Source organism: Opisthocomus hoazin, chromosome 12 (genome assembly GCF_030867145.1).
Source record: "Opisthocomus hoazin isolate bOpiHoa1 chromosome 12, bOpiHoa1.hap1, whole genome shotgun sequence".
NCBI classification, from domain to species: Eukaryota; Metazoa; Chordata; class Aves; order Opisthocomiformes; family Opisthocomidae; genus Opisthocomus; species Opisthocomus hoazin.
The window spans coordinates 24,102,634-24,124,237 of NC_134425.1; the positions used below are offsets into that span (position 1 = coordinate 24,102,634).

The following is a 21,604-nucleotide window of genomic DNA, read 5'->3' on the forward strand; positions in this document are numbered from 1 at the left end:
ACTAGTCTTCTCCCTAAGATTTTGGGAGCTATTACATATGTCTATAGATATGTATACATGCATATGAAATTATTGGCACCTAACTTGGGTTCTCAGACCCTAACTGAAGGGTCGGTGAAATCACAAAAGCCTTTTCATTCGCTTCAGTAGTCTGAATTATGCCATGATATCCTAAATGAAGCTAAAAGGAAGAATGAAAGAAAGGGAAGATATGTTGTCTAAGATCTTCTTGAGGAACAGGCCTTGAAAATGTCCTAGCATGAGATAAATAAAAAATTTGAGTTTTAACAGTATGGAATTGAGTATTGATTTCTGTCCCTTGAAAGCAGCGAAGAGAACATGGTTCTCAGGAGTAAGAGGAGTTATTAAAGGCATAACTACAGCAGAGACTCGAGCATGCTGGAGGTGGGTTCAGGAACAACTTACAATTTTTAACATTTTATTCAGCTCAACCAGATTGAACTGTCTCCAGCACACCTCTGGATCTAATGGGAAAGTTTGTCTACAACAGTATGCATAAAGACCAGTTTATCTCATGTTCATCCCATGTCACTCAAACATAAAGCCAAATTTCTTCTGCATGAAATAGTATTTCTATTTGGTCCTTTCTGCTCTCCTGCCAGTGTTCTGACCAATGGTATCTCTGTTATTTTGGGTTTGAAAAAACCTAAAACAGAAACTCGACACTGGCAGTTCTGAAGTCTGGATTCTGGGGACAGGTAAGATAGTTGCCTGAATCAGAGGAGCAGGTTAGCGTTCACTACCTCATCACATCACTCTCCTGAGAGAAAAGCAGAAAACTAGCCTGTGTGGCATGGCAGAACACTTTGTCATTCTCTGGGCAAGGGGAGACTGGGTTTAGATGTGTGTTTTTCTGCAATAAAACATACAAAATCAAATTCCCACGAGTTTCTCACTGGTATGTCCTCTCGGCAAAGCACATGCAGAGAGCGCATGACAAGGCTGGCAAACACTAAGAAGATCTCAATTATTCTCAAGAGAAAGAAACCGCCTCAAGGCTCATGTGAGGATGAACTGTTCCCTATGGCCTTGTCTGACCCTTCACACTTCTTCTGGCACCATGAATTCCTAAAGCCCCTTCATCCCACTAGCACCTCCGACAATCCCCTTTCTTCCAGCTGCGATACACAGGGTACAAAAACTGGAGGCGGCAGCAGCAGTGAATACGGCCCCGGTGCCACGGGAAGCAAACTGCGGGCAGCAGCTGACACTGCCCGGAGTCCCAGGCAAGCCTCGCAGGCATTGACTCTCCAACCCAAACGTTTCAAAATGAACCGGATTAATTTCTATTCCTTCTGGGAATTTTCTGCCCATTTGAACTATCTTTTGTTCTTCTGAAGCCTTCAATGGGCTATAAATCCATTGCATAGACACGCTTCCTACTTCGATTCGGTGTGAAGGTGTCTCCTCCCAACCTCCTCATTCCCTTTCATACTGAGCAGCAAGGTATATGCAATTTCTTGATGTATTATTTGCCTGTTATTTAATTAACTTGAAAAAATGAAGCAAAACCTTCCTGACTGAAAGATCTTTCAACACACATGAACGTTGCCCCACCCTACCTAGCTTCTACTTCAGTAACGGGTTTATAGCCTGCGCCTGTCAGCTGCCAGAGTGAAAACTTTGACTATTTGTGCAGACATACAGTGTAACACTGGTTCACAATTCTCTGCTCTCAGCTGCGCAATGTACCCACAAGTAGAATACCCCTTCAGGGCCACCAAAATATCCTCAGAGAGCTAAGGTCTCTGCCTACCTTCAAAAAGGAAATGGAAAATAGTAAGAAAGTCCATATTCCTAGAGAGTCCAAATACTTTATTAATAGAAAGGCTTGTTAGTCAAGATTTATATATTTGTTTCAGATCATTAGAGAGAAAAAAAAAGTTTCACTTTATCGTTTATACCCTGATGCCAGTGTTACAGGCAGAAAGACCTTCAAGCAGCTAACTTCTTTCCATTGGATTTTTTAACTGTGATTCATAGGACAGTACAGCTGCCAGGCACATGTTTTAACAGAAATGGAAAATAAATTATCCTAAGAATGGCTGTGTCTATTTTGGGTTAAAATAAGGTTAAGTGACTTTTCTTCACAGAGTAATTTTAAAATGATATCTGCCATTTGTTTTGGGGAAATCGGTAGCCAGCTTCTTTAACTTCTAGTCTACTAACTTGAGCACGGTACTATATGGAGATGTGTTTTTACCTTCCACTAACTGGTGAGATTGTGCATTTTTTATATAGAAAAATTCTTATCTTAATTCTAAATGAGATAGGAGCATGCAAAGATATTTTGAGAAACAAAATCCATTAGATGAAGCAGCTGTTTTCCCACAACATGCAAACATTTAAATAACTGACATTCTTGTTCCAGCTCAGATTGGATCCCCCATCCTTCTCCATCCTCCTCGTTGCAAGGATTCATTTATTTAGGAATTTTATTTATTGTCCAATAAATATTTACTGTACTGGAAGCTAAAATACACCCAGATTAGTGTGCTGTGCTAAATAATGGTCAAAGTCCTCATTGTTTTCAAAGACCAGTGTCCAAATAAAAGTACTGCAGAGTTAAGTTGAAGGTATACTTATAACAAAGTAGTTATGTGGAAGAATGAAACGTACAGAAAAAACCTTCCTGCAGAAATTCAGATAGTGAAAAACGTAACTTCAGTCCACCTATCCAAGACAGTGTCGGATAACCGGAGGCAAGGGAAAAAAAAACCCCACCCAGAAAAATAACTTGGTTTTCTTGTTCCAAGGCATTCCAAAACCACGCGTCCTTGGAGCAGTCCAAATAACAAATCCCCCTTGCACAAAGCTTTTCTGGCACCCTGGTCCAGATCCACTCCTGCTCTCTCCACTAATGCTGCACTCACATTCTTTTAGCCCCTCATGTTACTAAACATATGACTTCCATTTACAAAAGGAAGATCTTATTTGTGCAAGTGTTCTCTACCTGCTGGAATGTGTCAGGGCCCTGGGAGCACCAACAGGTCCTAAGTGCTCTCCTCAGCAGCATCTGGTGCCTCCACCCATGCGCTGTTGTCCCCCGGCCCAGGAGCTGCACTTCAGCTCCAGGCCTTGCTCTTAGTCCTTGTCCGAGCTGCACACAGCCGAGTGCCTTACTGCTCCTGTCTTGCTCTCAGACCTACCTTACTGCTTGGGACCTGTGCAGGGAGCACCAGACCTGCTCTGCTATCTCGTTCGGGTGCTGCAGGACTGCAGCCTTTGCTGGGAAGAACACTGCCCTTCCCTGCTCACCTTCCCTTGCAGAGCATCCGTTTCTTGCTTCTCCCTGACAGCCTGCTTGGTGATTACTGTATAAGAAAAGTAAGTTGTTGTAAAGGGATCAAGCTGAAACACAATGAAACTCCCCCAAAGGAAAGGGGGCTGAGGAAAGATGTAACCACAAATCTCTCCAGGTAACCTGAGCAGTCAGAGAAGGAAGAACCTAGCCAGGGTCTCCAGTCTGCTCATTGCTGGAGCTAAAGCCACAGCTAGAATCCTTCAGTGGGCTCTGCTCTGTGCAATGACATCTTCAGCTACCCAAGGTGCATGTCTGCTGATGGCTCGTGAGAGGAAGCAGTTGCTTAATAAACAAGTTGAATCTAAACAGTAGATGTAGTTTCTAGATCCTTTGGGAAATCTTTATTTTGCTATGGGTCTATGTTGCTCAGTTTGACCTTTTTCCATTCATACATAATGTAAGCTTTTCAGTGTTACTGTATTTACCTCTTTGTAATATGTATGGGACTAAAGGTCTGTGTCCCAAACCACATCTAAAACGTCACTTACAAACATGAAAGATGTGATCTTTCATTGCATATATTATTCTTTAACTCTCAACCTTGCGAGCATTCTCAAAAATTCACCTTCCAGCACTTACAGTTTTATCAGAATTGAATCGCCTTCTATGAGGTAAAAGATACAAAGGGATAGTGTTTTGTAATCCCAGGAACTCCTACACTCTGATCTTTGGTCCAGAAACAGATTAGGGAAATGTATTCTAGATGCCATAGATTCATTACCTGGGCTTAAAAAAATTCTCCTTGTCTGTATAGTAAGTACGCAGCATCTAGCAAACAACAGGCAAACTGAAATCAAACCTACCCAAAGCAGCTTAAATAAGCTTGCCCATAGATGTACTTTGTTACTAGTCCTTACAGCCCAGGCTATGAATTTAGCATGTTAAATACACGTGATCTCAGTCACATGCCAGTGCAGGCATTTTCCATCCAATATGATATGCACAGGATACCATAAAGACTTAAGTATATCCTGGTTTCAAAGCAAAACATGACAAACTCCCAACAGGAATGAAAAGGTCCTTTCTGCTCTAGATAACATTAGTGATAACCTAAAAAAGCCACAGTACGCTTACTGCAGATTGAAAAATAATGTAATGGTGTACCCAACTTCACCCCAATTCTGCACCATAATTTCTTATGGTTTCTGAAAGTTGCCTTCAGATCCTGTCCAGAGTCTAGCCAGAAACCAGAACAGGAATCCGTGATTCACTCCCAGTTCCAAGAACCAACCCACACACTGTTCCTAGGTAATGAATGTACAGAAAGTAAAGTATAGCCCATAGAAAAGAGAAACTGAGAACACTGTGACCCACACAATGGCTGAAAGAATTAGGATTGCTCGTTCCACAGAGGACAGGGCTCAGGCATGATAACGAATTTAAAAACATAAAAGGCCTCTGCAGAGCTCTGTGCAGGTCAGATCAGGCAGGATGCAGTGCTGTAAAATTACACAAAGATCATCTAAGTGGGGCATTTGGGAAAACTTTCTCAGAAAACAGAGTGACCCATGTAATAGGTGGCCTGGAACAAACTGCGTGAGGAGGCCGTGGCGTCCCTATCACAGAGGGTTTTTGTAGACAGGTTGTATAAACATGTTCAGTGGAAGACAAACCTATTGATCTGTCTTGGAATACGCGGCTGGATCATCCTTCAGATTGCTGCTCTAAACCGTATTTTGGGAGCCGGGGGGAAGTGGGGAAATGTGAGGTGCCAGGATCAAATAATGAGGAAGGGGTATCTTCTGATTTAGCTCTTTCACTATATTGCTACTTGAATATAGCTGATGTGCTTCTCTGAACTTCTCAGACTTGCAGTGAAGGTACTGTCATTTACACTGGCGACACTGGCATCAGTATCCTGGTAACTCTCCACAAAAAAGCCAGCATCACGCTTTGTGTTGACTAAGAACAGTAGCTTGTTATTGTCAAACAATAACAATTGTTATTGTTATTGTAAACAAGTAAGAGCAACTTTCAAAATTGCAGATAGGTAGAGAAGTGTCTCACAGAGGCTTCAGTAAGCTTCCAGTTCTCTGAATTAATTATGAGTCTTAGTTACAGAACACAAAAAAATCCCTTACCAACACTTTCAACATCAGTTGCATTTGCTGGGTATCAGGCTATCAGATTTGAGCATTAACAGAAAGAAGTCACTTTTTTGGTGTGCTTTTGGTGTTGGTATTCTTGGTCAACAGTAAGGGACATTCCTAGTACACATACAATGTTATAGAAGCAATTATTCTCAAGTGTGGAGTGCAGCTTGAGGGAGAAATAAGAGTATTTGATCCATAGCTTTCAAGCATAGACTACAACCAACGAGAGGTCATGCAGAGATGTATCTGGAAATGTAGACAAGCGGTTCTTCTGACATTCCTCTAGACAAGGCTGGCTTAAGAAAACTGGGAAGGTGCCTCACTGGGCCCACCTCTACATCAGTCCAAGAAAACTACAGTGAAAGAAACAGCATAGCCCATATACATCTACCAAATCTTCTTGGTTTGGTTCTATGTCCTGCTCTTTCCACTTCCACTGAAGCAGACAATTGCAGGATGAGTCTTGGTGAAAGCTTAGCTATTATATTTATCCAGCAGCAAGAATTGCAGACTCTAAGAGAGAACCGAGAGAGAAGTCTAAACCCAAAGCGAGCACTTTGACAAGCAGGACAATGACCTCCACAGGGACGTAGACAAAATGCCTTGCAGAAGGAGTGAGAACGTTGAGCCCCGGTCTTACCATGAAGGTGGCTGAACACTGGAATAGGTTGCACAGAGAAGTTGTGGAGCCTTCGCTCTTGGATTTATTTAAAATCTATGTGGACGTGGCCCAGGGCAACCTGCTCTAGGTGACCCTGATTTAAGCAGAGGATTTAGACTAGACAGTCTCCAGAGGTCCCTTTCGACCTCAACTATTCTGTTCAGTCACACTGAATTTAACACAATGTTAAATTATCCACAGTATAAATTTTAGCAAAGGCTCTCTTCTGGACACAAGACAGATACAAAAAAATAGATTTCTTAGTCCTCAACAAGTGATGGTGGATAATTTTGTATATGAATCACAGCAAAAAAAATGTGGCAGAAAAGAGGCATTTGGGCCTCCCACATACAGAAAACTGGAAAGTGGATTTGGAAGAATTTCCGAAGATACACCGGGGGAATGATCAGAGGGAGGGTGGACAACCAGGAAATCACCGGAGTCAAGGGAGCAGGAGGCCTCAGAACTGTGTTTCAGCATGGTCAGGGACCACAAGGATGAAGTACCACTCTTGACTGAGTGTTCATTGTAGACTTTGGCATGAACTATCGACTCAGGAAATAGCTCACATTTTTTGCTTTACTTCAGCACTAAAATATTAAAGCAATACTTTGTTTTGGTTTGTTTTGTTTTGTTTTTTTTAAATCATTAATCATCTTTCATAGCTCATTATTCCTGCACACACAAGTTTCTGAAAGCACCTAAATTCCTTGGATAATTCTAAAAAAGCTCATCTCCATTGCTTTGCACCGTCAGTATTGCAGACAGCTGAACACTTCATCTGGTCCAGACATTCCTGGCTAACTGAAAGCATGATTGCGGCACATTTCTGGTGCAACTCACCTGAAAACACCAATAGGCTCTTGCCCTTGTTCCCATTCTTGACAAAATCTTACTCTTACTGCTGCTCTCCAGACTGGTTTGCTGTCCTCCATGGCTGCAGGACGGTTACATAAAGGACTACACAGCACTTGTCTGCTAGTATCAGGTGGGAATTTATCCAAGGTGCTTGGTTTCTTAAATAATTAGGAACAGAACAGACCATAATGGAACAATACAAAGGACATTTAATGCCAGGGACAAGTGCCAAAATCACTCTGGAGAGCTCGTGTTATGATTTCCTGGGACAGTTTGGTTTTATTTATTAACTGTAGGAATTTTTTCCTCATGCCAACACTGATGTATGATCATAATATGTAAAAATCTGCTATCTAAAATCCAGTAAAGTTCCAGGAAAGCGTTACACGAGCTCCGTGTGCAAAGTGACGATGGCAATATTCAGTCCTGCTTTAAAAATGCTCAGCTAGCACTAAATTCAGTGGGATCCATCAGGAGTGGAGGTTTATCCTCCATATCAATTGCAGACCTGCAACTGGTCTGGGCAAATCCACCTGTTTGTAGAGGTTTAAGTTTAGGCTCTTCTCTTTTTGTGCTGGTAGCTGAGTTTGACAAACAGCTTGGACTGGCTTTTCCGAGAGCCCGAGGACTCAACACAAACCAGCTGCAAACTGCTAGCTACAAGGAAGAGAGAGACTTCTTTTGAAAAGAAGAGCTAAGGATCCAATAATCCAGAAGTTCCTGTTGAAAAATACTGCCTGAAGCTGTGAAGCAGTGGTTAACATCCTCAGTCACATGCAGAAAGTCTTGTTTGGTGCACTGAGCACGGGGTGCAGAAAGGCCCAGAGTCTCTCTGGTCTTGCCTAGTCTTGGGAGCTCAGGTCTCGCTCTCACAATGCACCTCCTGAACCCGACAGCCCTCCTGGGGCAGTCTGGGGACACACTTCAGTAACTGACTAGATTGGATCCAGAATGTACAGCATTGTAATCAAGCCCAGAAATTTACTTTAATACTAACCTGGCTCAGTTGTGACTGGGAATCATCTCTCTGCAAACGCTGTTCAGAAGTGGTTTGGACACTGACCAGGCTAGCTGTTTGGCAGAGGCGAAACCCTTTTTTCTACAGAATCTCTTTCACTTCAGTGAGGTTTTTCCACCTGTATCTCCTCTAAACCAAATTCTGATTTTAAATCCTTTTTGCTTTGGTCTCTGGGAACAAAGGAGGGTAAGAAAGCTCTTCTTCCTTGCACCTGCCCCCTCCTCTCGGTCTCCTCCAGGTTTGTGCATCCTGACTGACCTCAGTGCAGTCTTTAACGTTTTGAAAAGCATAATCACTGGGTCCCTGTTCTTTTTCTTTGCTTAACCCTTGATCACTGTTCTTACAGGATTATGCCTGGGAACAGAGAGATCTGGTGCTGTGCTTAACTGTTGCTCCTTTTAAAGGACAAAGGCCATTTATTACACTTTTCTATTGATGAAGTTCACCACATTTCCAAATATTCCCTAAATCCATGATTAAATCGATAAATAACCCCTGATACAGTCCAAAAATTACTGAAGTGCAACAGGCTCACATTTTTCAGGATTGCATAAAAATGATGACTTACAGATTTGCATTGAGAGTTACTAATGAATCTTTCTGCTTAAATCAGGAGAAACAAAGCCCTGGCAGAACACCACATTTCTTCATCTTTGTTACAGGTTCAGTACTCTGCCTAGGGTAAAACATGGGGTGGGATTACTTCTCATCTTGACAAGCGCCCTGAAAAAACTTCCGGATGCCTGACGCAGTGGAGTCAACATCACCAGATCTGAGACCACATCTTAGATTCTTCTATCCCACCTCACTTCAGAATGGTGCTGAAATGTTGCAGGGATCCAGAAGGTCATCAATGGTGTGAAATCACTAAGTTCTTAAAAGAGTAAGTATTATTAAAGCATAATGCATAAGGAGTAATCTAATTGCAAATTGATGGCACATGAGCTGTGCTTTATTAACACATTACTTGACACTTAATTTGTACATTGAGAAATAGGTCCTTTTGCATTATAATAAGTGATTTTCATATTCAGAATTGTTTGATTTGAAAGGTAAAATATTGTGTGAATAGTTTTCCTTTAGTATTTTTACATTGCTCAAAGGAATATCACCAGTTTGTCCTCAGTTGCTTCACTTGTCCCATTTACTGCTGTTGTGCGTTTATAAATAGGATAGAGCAAATAATGTGCATATTAAAAGGACTCGTGATATTTGCCTGAAATACCGGAAAATAATACTGATGCTCTTCCAGGTTACATTTGCTATTTTGCACAACTACTTTAGGCCTATTATTTTCTCTGCAGAAAATGTAGTTTTCTATGCAGCAGATGTAGTTTGACTACATCTGAAAATGCTCATGTATCAAACCTAAAATGATTTAAGTATCTGAAGTATGATGAATTTCCATCAAATCCAAGACAGGTCTGCCTGAATCACTGCCAACAGTCCCGGCCCAGTACTCCAGGATTGGGCCCCTTTCACATCTTTTCTCCTCCGAACTTTTTACCTCTGTGACAGACTTCTAGACATGCCCCAAACAGATGTTTCCAAAACAGACCTGCCAAGTGGACTCTCCCCAGCATTGTGACATGCCGCGATTGAGAGACGGGACACCGCTTGATGCAAGCAGGATGATCGTTTTATTGTTCTTACACACATACATTTATACAGATCAGAAGGCAGCGTGTTTTAAACTGATCGGTTAAGTTTCAAACTAGGCACCTATTGATTGGTTAACACAGTTGCTAATACAGACACATTCTTTTCCTAAATTTATCTAAACTAAGGCCATGCAGACACATTCTTTTCTTATCTTATCCAAGGCCTTGCTTCCTCCTTCAGGATGGCTCGGCACTATCTCTCTTCTTCTCAGGGTCAGGATGGCTCGGCACTAACTCCCTTCTTCCCAGGGTTTATGGCCCACAAGTTCCAACACATCCTCCCTCATCAATTGCACCGCGCTGGGGGCCCTGCTGAGGCCCACATCTCCCCCTTCCTGTTGTACAATAAGAATTCCTTTTACTGAGCGTGTTATTAGTTTTTGCAAACACTGCAACAGGCATGGAAGGAGCAATAACAGAAAAATAAAAACAGCTAAAGCATACACTGCTGTCTTTATAGCATGTACACAAAACCCATGGTTTGCAAGTGTTACAGAAAAGACACGAAACTTTCGTGACTGGTGTTTCTATATGCTGGTTCATACAGTCCTTCTATGTTTATGATTCTACCGTCCTGATTGTCCCGGTCCTCTGGAGGAGGTTCACCAACTTGCTGCTCTGAAGGTTGGTCCCGGGTGCGATCCGATTTGTCCTCAGACGGTTGTGGCAACGATTCACGGAAAGGCCGCACACTTTTTGCTGGAATCCAATCGGGGGCCTCTTTCTGTGAAAACACAAGCATAACCTCTGCCCCACGTGATAAGGGGGTAGGGTCCCATGATCTTACCTGTTTCAGAATCTCGAATCAATACTGGGGCCTTAATTGTTGCTTCAAACGAAGCGTTTGTATTAAAATGACAAACTATCGGAGGGTTGCTGTCTAACAGAGAACAATTTAAAAAATTAAAAACATATAAGGCTTTCTGTAGACGCTCCTCAGGGGTAGCAGTCCCTACTCCCCCTTTTTGTTGTTGTAACAAGCGTTTCAGAGATTGATGAGAGCGTTCAATTAAGGATTGGCCTGTAGGGGAGTGAGGAATGCCAGTAACGTGAGTAATCCCCCAGGAGTTAAAAAAAGCTTTTGTTGCGGCACGGACACGTAGGCAGGGCCGTTGTCCGTCTTGATTTGAGAGGGTATACCTAAAGTGGCGAAGGCACGCATTAAATGTTTTTGAACATCACGTGTCTTTTCTCCTGTGTGGCAGGAGGTAAATAAGGCACCAGAAAAGGTATCAATGGAAGAGTGAATACATTTTAGATGACCAAATTCTGAAAAGTGGGTTACATCGGTTTGCCACAGTTGTAAGCTTTGCAGTCCCCTAGGATTAACTCTTCCCGCTACCGACGGAAAGGAGTGTTTTTGACAGTCAGGACACACAGCGATAATGTTAGTTGCTTGCTGGGTAGTGAGGTCAAATTGCCGTTTAAGACCTCCAGCATTCTGGTGAAAAAAAGAATGGCTGAGTTTAGCCTGTGCTACGCGCTCCGGTAATACTTGCACTGGTAAAGTAAGCATATCAGCTCGTTGATTCCCTTCTGCAATGAAACCAGGTAAAACAGTATGTGCCCTGACGTGCATGACAAAATAGGGATGAGGGCGCGAGTCCAGGAGGAAAATAAGTTCCTGCAATAAAGCAAAAAATTCAGAATGTGAGACATTATGTAACACAGATGCTTCAGCCCGTTCAACAATTCCTGCAACATAAGTTGAGTCAGTAATTATGTTAAGCGGTGTGGACCACTTTCAGAAAACTCGAACAACCGCGTTCAGTTCTACTATCTGAGGAGAACCAGGCACAGTGTCTATATCCGAGTCCCATTGTCCACGTTGGTCATCCCACCATAAGATGACTGATTTATGCGACTTTCCAGAGCCGTCCGTAAACACGGTGAGGGCCTGCAAGGGTTGGTTGCCTCTTTTTGGCCTGGAGAGAAGATGAAAGTCAGCATTGAGTAGCTTATGAGATGGCGGGTGAGAAGTAAGTTGGCCTGTATAGCCAGCTATTGCTACACTGAAGGCATCGGATTGTTGGTGGAGCCACTGTAAGTAAGTACTTGCCACAGGCAAACAGATGCAGGCAAAGTCCATTCCTGATAGTGTCAGTAAACGTTGCTGGGCTCTAATGATTAAAGATGCAAACATCTCGTGCTGTGTTGAAATAGTCTTTGCAGATTGATTGGGTAAGAAAATCCATTCAATAATTAGCAGTGGGTCTGATTTCTGAGAATCCCACTGAAATATTAGCGCATGAGGTTGTCAAGCGGGGTTCAAAATAATCAGAAAAAAGGGTAGTTCGGGAGCCCATCGATGTGCTTGTCGGAGACTAATTGCTGTAGCAACTTTTTGCAGGGAAGTAGTGGCTTCAGGGTCAAGACTGCGGGGGGAGCGCAAGTCAGTGTCCCCTTTTAGCAGTCTAAATAAAGGACTTAGGTCCGCATTAGAAATCCCCAACAGTGGTCGAACCCAATTGATTGTTCCCAACAATTTTTGTGCATCATGTAAATTTTGTATGTCTGTCTGTATCTGCAGAGGTTGGGGAGTTATAGTTTGGGCCCTGGTGCGCCAACCTAAGTATTTCCATGGAGATATTTTTTGAACCTTTTCCGGTGCAATACAGAGGCCTGCCGAGTTAACGGCAGCCATGACAAGAGCTATGGCTTCCTCCATGACCTCATGGACTTGTGCAGCCACCAGGATGTCATCCATATAGTGATACAACAAGACACTAGGCATCGTAGTTCTAACAGGGGTAAGTACTTTAGCCACGTACCACTGACAAATCATAGGACTGTTCTTCATTCTCTGTGGCAGCACAACCCACTGGTATCTCTGCAATGGGGCTTGCATGTTGACGCTTGGAACTGAAAAGGCAAATTTAAGAGTATCGTCTGGATGCAGTGGGATATTAAAAAAGCAGTCTTTGAGGTCAATAACAGTGAAGTGCCAGTCTCGAGGGATCATAGTAGGGGACGGGAGTCCTGGTTGAAGGGCTCCCATATCTTCCATAGCGTCATTAATTTTTCTAAGGTCATGGAGTAAGCGCCACTTGTCAGTTTGTTTCTTGATGACAAAGACAGGTGAATTCCAAGGGCTAGTGGAGGGCATGATGTGCCCTTTTGTCAACTGCTCCGTGACTAATTCCTGGAGGGCGCGAAGCTTTTCCAGAGGGAGGGGCCATTGATCTACCCAAATAGGGTGATCGGTTTTCTAAGTTAATTTCAGGGTGTTGCGCACTTCAATGGCCCCATCTAAAAATGGGTCCGAATGGACATTCCCCACTGAGACAGTACGTCGCGCCCCCACAGGATCATAGGAACAGGTAATACAAAAGGCTTAACAGAAGCTATATGCCCTTCCGGACCTTGGATTTGGATTAATTCTACGCTTTGGTGACTTTTACCAGTTCCCCCAATTCCAGCTAATGTCTGGGAAACGTTAGCCAGAGGCCATTGTGGAGGCCACTTGGCCTGGGATATTACTGTGACATTAGCTCCAGTATCAATAATCCCATTTAGCATTACTTTTTGCCCCCCACGAATAAGGGTACATTGGTACACAGGTCGTTTCTGGGAAATAGACTGTACCCATAAAATTTGTGGGTTCCCTGTAGATCCAAACCCTCTCTGCCTTTGTTGAGGTTGGTTAGGAATTGGGGAGTTCGTCACTGCGGGAATCAATATCAATTGTGTTATACGGTTGCCTTCTGGTACCGTGCAAGGAGGAAACGGGGTCCATGCCATGATTTCAATTTCATCAGTACTGTCAGAATCAATAACCTCTGGTAGTACAAAAAGTCCTGACAAGGTGGTAGATGATCTTCCTAACAAAAGCGCTTGGGTTTTTGGGGGTAGGGGCCCCGAAACATTTGTTAACAATAAGTGAACCGAGGAATCGAGCAACGTTACTGTGTGGGAGGTTGCCAGGTCCAATCCGGCGCTACCAGCTGCTGTTGGGTGGAGACTTGAGACACTGCTGGTTCCCTCTGTAGGGGTTGAAACGTCGGCTGCGGTACTTGTGTCTGCGCGCGTCGCTGCCCCGCGCTCCGCGATCGGTTTCCCTGTATCGGTTGACCCTGGAAATCATACTTAGACCGACATTGATTAGCATAATGACACCCTTTTCGGCATCTAAGGCAGACCCCAGGGGCCTGGTGCCTGGTACCAGCATTGGTAGCCAAACAGTTTTTTTTCAAATGACCTGGTTTGCTGCAACCATAACAATTCCTGGGCCCCCCAGAGCTGTGCATGGCCGCGAAAGCAGCAGCCATGGCTTCAAGTTTATGATCCATAGTGCCAATTCTATTACAAGCTTCTACCATCTCCACCAGTGTGGGGTTTGGATTTGGGAGAGATTTCAGTAACTTTTTACAATCCACATTAGCATTTTCTACAGCCAATTTTAACAACAAAATCTCCTGCGCTTCCGTATTGTCTATCTGACGCTCCAGAGCTTGCTTCAGCCTGTCAATAAATTGCATATAAGGTTTCCGGGGGTCCTGGGTAATCGTAGTGAAGGTTTTTTGCGGTTTTTGTGAGTCAGGGACCTTAAAAAGGGCTTTTTTAGCTTCTTCACGAGTTGCCTCAAGAGCTTCCCGTGGGATATCCCGGGCTTGAGCCACCGGATCAGAATACTGACCCATGCCAGTAAGGTGTTCTATAGTCAGCGCAGCTATAGCTGCATTGCCATGATCCACGTAAGTCGTGAGAAGTGCCTGGAGTCCCCCCCTCCAGCGTGACTCCCACAGGGAGTACTGTGTCGGAGTCAGTAACAGTTGCGCTAAAGATTTTAAATCATGCGGAGTTATAACATAAGTGTCAAAAACAGAAGACAGCAAACTTGCAAAATACGGAGACGAAAGCCCGTGCTCAGTAACAGTACGACGCAGTTCCTTAATTACCGAGAAAGATAAAGCCTCCCACTGAGCCCCCCGACCCTGATAGATCACGGAGGCTACAATTGTTTTAGCGATTTCTAACTCCCCCTCCTTCAAGGCTTGGCATTTTATATTAGCCCACACATCGTGCGGGTTAAGGGGGTAGAGATCCGGTTCTGTTTCCGGATCCACCGGACCTGGGTCAAAAGGATCCCCCCCTGGGGGGTATCCTGCAGCACACACTCTTAAGGGTTTGTTCTCCGGCAGCACCGGAGGAGCCGTGGAAGAGTTATCCTCCTCCCCTGCTTTGTCTTTATGATTTTTCTCTTGCGCTTTTAAAGTCTCAAAAACACTCCTCCACCAGGGGAGCATACGCTGGGCTTCGGCATTCCCTGTCGTTGCCGCGTCCCATAGTTTCACCCCCACATCGTCCCAAAGTTCCCGCGTAAAGATAGTAGACGCAGTTACGGTGGGCATCTTCACTTGTACCCATTTAAGCATTAGTTTAAGATCATGCCCAGAAATATTCTTTCCATGTCTTTTAAGGAGAGCTTTCATAAGCTCATATACGTCTCTCTCTGGGGAAGACGTCTGACTTCCCATGTTTCCCACAGCTCACCTCTCAGCTCTGGAGGGATTGTTTAAGCCGGCTCCTGCTTCCTTTCAGCAGCTCATTCAACGTCCTGTGGGACTCGCAGCATGCCACGCAGATAGGTGGTTCTCTCTGAACCACATCAGGGTCACCAATTTGCCGCGATTGAGAGACGGGACACCGCTTGATGCAAGCAGGATGATCGTTTTATTGTTCTTACACACATACATTTATACAGATCAGAAGGCAGCGTGTTTTAAACTGATTGGTTAAGTTTCAAACTAGGCACCTATTGATTGGTTAACACAGTTGCTAATACAGACACATTCTTTTCCTAAGTTTATCTAAACTAAGGCCATGCAGACACATTCTTTTCTTATCTTATCCAAGGCCTTGCTTCCTCCTTCAGGATGGCTCAGCACTATCTCTCTTCTTCTCAGGGTCAGGATGGCTAGGCACTAACTCCCTTCTTCCCAGGGTTTATGGCCCACAGGTTCCAACACATCCTCCCTCATCAATTGCACCGCGCTGGGGGCCCTGCTGAGGCCCACAGTGACATAAACTGCTCCAGGATCAGGCACTAGGTATGTTCATGACTCCTCTGGTTCCTCAGCAGGCCAAGCAGCCCCAGGACTTTGCCCTGCACAGCATGGGCAGACGAGCTGTGGGCACACCACCAGCCTCACAGGGCAGGTACTTGAGGGTCTCCACCACAGAACTGGGAGCTTGAGCCTTTTGGGTGCCCTGTTTCCAATGAGACACATAAACCTGGGCTGACTTCTCTGTAAAACTGATTCTTGCCAATTCTGTGGGTGTTAAGAGTGAAACACATGATATGAAAATAGCTCCCTGCATTGTCTGTCTGTGAGACCTTCCAATCAGCCTATGAAACTGTCAAGACCAAATTTTACCAATAACTGAGGAACCCCAGGAGTACAAGTTCTCTACATATAGTTCATCTGGTGCTTTTCCACTGTGTCTCCAAGCAATAAAAAATCCAGGGAAATGTTTGTTTGCTTGAAATCACAGTATTTCTTGTGAATTAGCCGCCAGGCCTATCAACCACAAGGCAACTTTTATGTCAGTAATGCAGCAGTGACCTCTGCTGCACAGCTGATGCCAGTTCATACTTCTTCTGCTAAATTCAACCTGCTGTTAATATTTCTTCAGAGAAGTTAAACAACAATTTTTTCAAAAGCAAGTATACTTGCCACAAGGTAAGAGCATCCCTCGTTTTACTAATAAAGAGGAGGGCTTCAAACTCCAAAAGATTATTTTCCAGGTTACTGGCCTGAGCGTACCACAACTTAGTTTGAATGTTTTCACTGGTTATCAGGAATAGTATTAGCGTTAAATGAACCTTGAACTACCCTCGTAACAATATTCCTGTTCATTTTACTGGGAAGGAACCTGAGGCACAAGCCACTGGGTGACTTGCCCACAGTCACACCCTAAACCAACGGCAGAGGCACCAAGTTCAGGGGAAATCATGACCTCAAGCCCTATTTAATCCCAAGATCATCCTTCCCTTTCCTGTGCTGGATCAGCAGAATATCAACCCACTGTAAATGGCACGTCTCATGCCCATACATTGCACTCCACACCATTCGCGCGACAAGGAAAAGTCCAAAATTTTTCCAATACAGACTGGAAAAAAGACAGTATGCTTGTTTTCAGCTCTTCACTCTACTTGATCATATGAGAGCAGTCATAAGCTTATTCATCTTAATGAATAACTGAGCAAACATAAATTCTGCAAAGTTAGCGGGAGCACCATGTAAAACACTCTGTGCTTTCCTCTCACTGCTAACTCTTTTCTCTCCACTCCGTCCTCCAAGGGACCAGGGCCTGTCCCTACACTGTGTGCACGAGGAATGTGGGTCCAGCATTACCGCACACTGTCCAGTCCAAAAAAGTGAAAGCTGGCATTGAGCAAAGCTGTGTGATCCCATGCTGCCTCTGCATGGTCAAACCAGGCTGGAGGAAGCAGCAAATTTTCACCCAAACCCTCCGGCCGTAAGCAGAAAGTTTCCTAACAGCATTCTTCAGTTACTACTTATTTATTACTGCCAGTGACATCCAATACAGCTGATAACAGGAGTAAAAAGACTTCCCAAGAAAAGCTCTGAAGTCCAATTTCCATCTCAGATGTGCAAAGGCAAAGGGCAGTGAGCACGTGTGGCAAGCTGGCTGGCTGGTAGTGTCCGTGAAACACTGATGCCTGCAGGGCATTAAGACCTATGGATTTCCTCAGGACAGCACTGGAGAGTAGGATTTATGAAGTACGAGGGCTCTGACTTGTCAGCTTAGACTACTGAGCATCCAAGACTGCTATAAAGATCCCTATTCATACATCAGTATCAGGAAATTATGGAAAAAATACAAGGTTTTAAAAGAATAGAAAATGAAAGTTAGTGCAATATACTGCTGCCCAGTTACAGCTGTTATCAAAATACTGAACAGAAATTCCAGAAGTTCTACTGAGAAGAACATGGCAAACTGTTCTGTCCTCAGACCAGGCTTTGCTGAGAAAAATCACAGGCCTTCAGAAGAATGTACTCGGGGACACGCAAAAAGAGCCCAGAAGTAAAAGATATGGAGATGTTGTCTAATCATATGGGGTTGACTGCAGGCAACAGCCGTGGTGATGACTTTAAAAAGAAGCAGATGAGCCCTGATCTATCCCAGTAGCTTGTTTTTTGATAATCTGGCTGTATTTCTGTTTGTGCTATGCATACACACATGTCCATGCTGTTCCAGATTGCAAGACTTCCTACCTATGATCCAGCTTGATCCCTTAGCTCCTATATTGCAGGTGAAAACTTTACCTGGGCAACACATCTATTCTAAAAGGTATCTATTTATTGTCTGAATAAATCAAATGGCAGACACTATGCTCCCGTGCATGCTTGGTTTTTTCCCATGGCCTACCACAGCCAGCCTTAAAAAGGTGTGCCCCTGTTTTGTACCACCTGTTTCTGTCCCCAGCCACTTGTTCATTACTGTGCCTTCGCTCCTTCTGTAAAAGCATCTCTGCCTCATCTTACCTCCTCACAGAAGAAATTAAAACCTGTCAGCAAGTTATTTCTCAGTGTCTTTTTGATAAATGAAATGTACAACACTCTCTAGTGTCTCGCCGTGAGGTGTTTTCGCCAATCTTCAAGTTTTCTGGCAAATCATTCTCTGCACTTTGCAGTTTTTCAACATCCTTTTCAGAGACTGCTGGAGCTATGTGTGGATTTCCACCTCTCCGGTGCCTCTACACAAACCTTACTACCCTGTTTCTGTCGCCACTGCTCCCATTTCCATTTTGGAGGTACTACTTACCAGTATAAATCTTCCTGTTTAGGCCGTCTCACTTTTTTTTTGCTCTGTGATGCATTAGCTTCGGCCCTATCTTCATGAAAAATGCGTTTTGCTGGAACGAGCCCAGCCAGCACACTAACTACCTCTCTTCCGTATTGCTTTTTAATATTCTACCATTTTTTTTCACCAATATCACAAAAGTTCATCATATTTCACATTTACTCTCAGATTAGATAAGGGCATTAGGTCTTCTGCAAACGGCTGTGAAGCCGTACTAGTGACAAATCTAACAAATGGCAGCTCTCTCCAACAACTACTTTCTTAGATTTTCCTGTAAACTAGCTCATCACCAACTTCACGCCTGCTTAATGCTTATGAAATGTCTGTTTACTTTTGTAAAACTTATTTGAAATGTCACGGCATACTAAAGCTCCTAACAAAACTGTTTGTTATATCTATGCAGGTATCATCTGCACTTGCAATCTCAAAGAATAAAGTTAGCTTCTCTGAAATAAATGTTTCCTATCAAAATATGCTGGCTGACATTATATTCTGATTCCTTCTTAGCTGAATCTTTTCTGTGCTTTCCTATGATTTTGCTCAAAACCTATGTCAGGCAAACTCATCTGCAGTTACTACTTCATTTTCTCTTTGAATCCTGGCAACCAGGATCCACCTTTTGTAAATCCTGGCACCAACACTCTTCTGGTTTGACAAAATTCTGCAAGTTTTACAAAACATATAATGTCTGCAACATATTTCATGTTTGAGCCAAGTAATAATCTGGATTCATACGTTTAGAATGCTTTGTACTTCTGCCATAGATTTGTATACTATATTTGTAATGTTCCGTGGAGCTAAATGTAAAAATACCCCAGAAAGCTGGGATGACGAGATTATCTCAAGGAAACCATGCAAACACACACTCTGTACCAGTAAGTGCATAGCTTCTCTTAGCATTCCTGAATGTTGTCCTCTAAATGAGATTCAAATGTGCCCACAAAGCTTGCCAGATCCACAGAACGATCTTCAATCATGACTGATGTCAGTGTGGTGCTCATAACAGCAACTGTGATAACCTCTCTCCTCCAGGAGTTATAGGTAAATTGGTGGCTTTTCAACTTATTACATCTATCATCTATGAACTCAGTAAGTTTTATCTGCTTGACCTTCTGAAACAACAAAAAAAATATACTAAATCTTTCACAGATAACAATGGATTATCACCAGGACTCTAAGTTTTGGCAAAACTAAGTATCTGGAGACACGACATCTCTTCATTGGCTTTTCTGAGAACTTCTGGTTGCAAATGATTCATGGTCAAATGAAAAACATTTCTCACAGCTGATGTTGTCTAATTGTCTCTATGGTTACTTTAGGAATAAAGTGTTTTTTAATCCTCAGCTTGTAAAAGCAATCAGATTCTTGCTATTGCCATCAATATGCAATAACTGATTTATACACACTTTTTAGTACTAATTTCTGAACTACAAATAATTTTACCACCACCATCTAAGAATAAGTTGTTGCCATTGCTAAAATGAGACAGGCCTGTTCTTTTCCTCCTGAAACTTTTAGTTTTACACCCTGGACCACATGAAGTAACACACGACCATCATCCTCAGCTTCCATCACAGCCATTGAGGTTCAAGCTGTCCTGTTCAGCAGTCCCATCCAACCCTCCAGCACACTGGGTTTATTTTAACCAACCTGAATGTACTCCTTTGAGTTCAAGGCATAGCTGAGTCCTCAAGAAAATCATCACTTCTGTTGTGGGCACACTGGGATAATTTCCATCCCTTCACTGAACAGCACACTTGTGAGATTTGTGGAAACACATGAGCAAAAGCGATGTCTGACACAACACCGGAGAGAGCATTGATTACCTTTTCTGACCATAGAATTCACAGAATCACAGAATGTTTGGGGTTGGCAGGGACCTCTGTGGGTCACCCAGCCCAACCCCCTGCCGAAGCAGGGTCACCCAGAGCAGGCTGCACAGGACCACGTCCAGGCGGGGCTTGAATATCTCCAGAGAAGGAGACTCCACAGCCTCCCTGGGCAGCCTGGGCCAGGGCTCCGTCACCCTCAGAGGGAAGAAGTTCTTCCTCATGTTCAGCTGGAACTTCCTCTGCTTCAGTTTGTGCCCGTTGCCCCTTGTCCTGTCGCTGGGCACCACTGGAAAGAGTCTGGTCCCATCCTCTTGACACCCACCCTGCAGATATTTGTAAACATTTATTAGGTCCCCTCGCAGCTTTCTCTTCTCCAGGCTGAACAAGCCCAGCTCCCTCAGCCTTTCCTCGTAGGAGAGATGCTCCAGGCCCCTCCTCATCCTCGTAGTCCTGCACTGGACTCTCTCCAGTAGCTCCTCATCTTTCTTGAACTGCGGAGCCCAGAACTGGACACAGGACTCCAGATGGGGCTTCACTAGGGCAGTCTAGAGGGGAAGGAGAACCTCCCTTGACCTACTGACCACACTGCTCCTAATGCACCCCAAGATCCCATTGGCCTTCTTGGCAGCCAGGGCACACTGCTGGCTCATGGTCTGCTTGTTGTCCACCAGCACACCCAGGTCCCTCTCCAGCAGCTCCGCCCCAGCCTGTACTGGTACATGGGGTTGTTCCTCCCCTGGTGCAGGACCCTGCCCTTGCCCCCTTGTTGAATTTCATCAGCTTCCTCTCTGCCCAACTCTAGCTTCTCTAGTTGAAGGCTTCTGCTCCTTTCCTCACCTACCAATTCTGCGGCAAGCTCAAAATCCAGTTCATGCACCGTCCTGCTTAAATCTCTCCACAGATGGAACAGACTATTTCAGCTGGAAGGGACCTCCAGGGATCATCTAGTCCAACTGCCTCACTAAATCAGGGCTGACCAAGTTAAGGCATGTTATTAAGGGCATTGTCCAAATGCCTTTTAAACACTGCCAGGCTTGGGGCATCAACCACCTCTCTAGAAAGCCTGCTCCAGTGTTTGACCACCCTCTCAGTAAAGAAATGTTTCCTGATGTCCAGTCTAAACCTCCCCCAGCACAGCTGCGAACCATTCCCATGCGTCCTATCAGTGGATATCAGGGAGAAGAGCTCAGCACCTCGCTCTCACTTCCCCTGCTCAGGAAGCTGTAGGGAGCAATGAGGTCACCCCTCGGCCTCCTTTTCTCCAAACTAGACAAGCCCAAAGTCCTTAGCTGCTCCTCAGAGGACATTCTCTCCAGAACAGACA

The 21,604-nt window shown here is 44.1% G+C and overlaps 2 protein-coding genes across 2 annotated transcripts in view; both read right to left on the reverse strand.

Moving 5' to 3' along the window:
- Positions 1 to 10,536: 10,536 nt before the first annotated feature.
- On the reverse strand, positions 10,537 to 15,197 carry LOC142362789 (uncharacterized). Its single transcript, XM_075433361.1, has 3 exons — positions 13,523 to 15,197; positions 12,388 to 12,478; positions 10,537 to 11,240 (listed from the first exon to the last, which is right to left on the reverse strand). The coding sequence occupies exons 1-3, from the start codon at positions 15,091 to 15,093 to the stop codon at positions 10,626 to 10,628; spliced, it is 2,277 nt and encodes a 758-aa protein (XP_075289476.1). The 5' UTR covers positions 15,094 to 15,197; the 3' UTR covers positions 10,537 to 10,625.
- Positions 15,198 to 15,324: 127 nt separating this feature from the next.
- The window catches only part of LOC142362810 (uncharacterized), a 31,188-nt gene continuing 24,908 nt past the window's right edge, over positions 15,325 to 21,604 (reverse strand). The window contains exon 20 of the mRNA XM_075433431.1: positions 15,325 to 20,603. Within this exon, the coding sequence (XP_075289546.1) occupies positions 20,301 to 20,603 (303 nt within the window). The 3' untranslated portion in view covers positions 15,325 to 20,300. The remainder of the gene's footprint in view (positions 20,604 to 21,604) is intronic.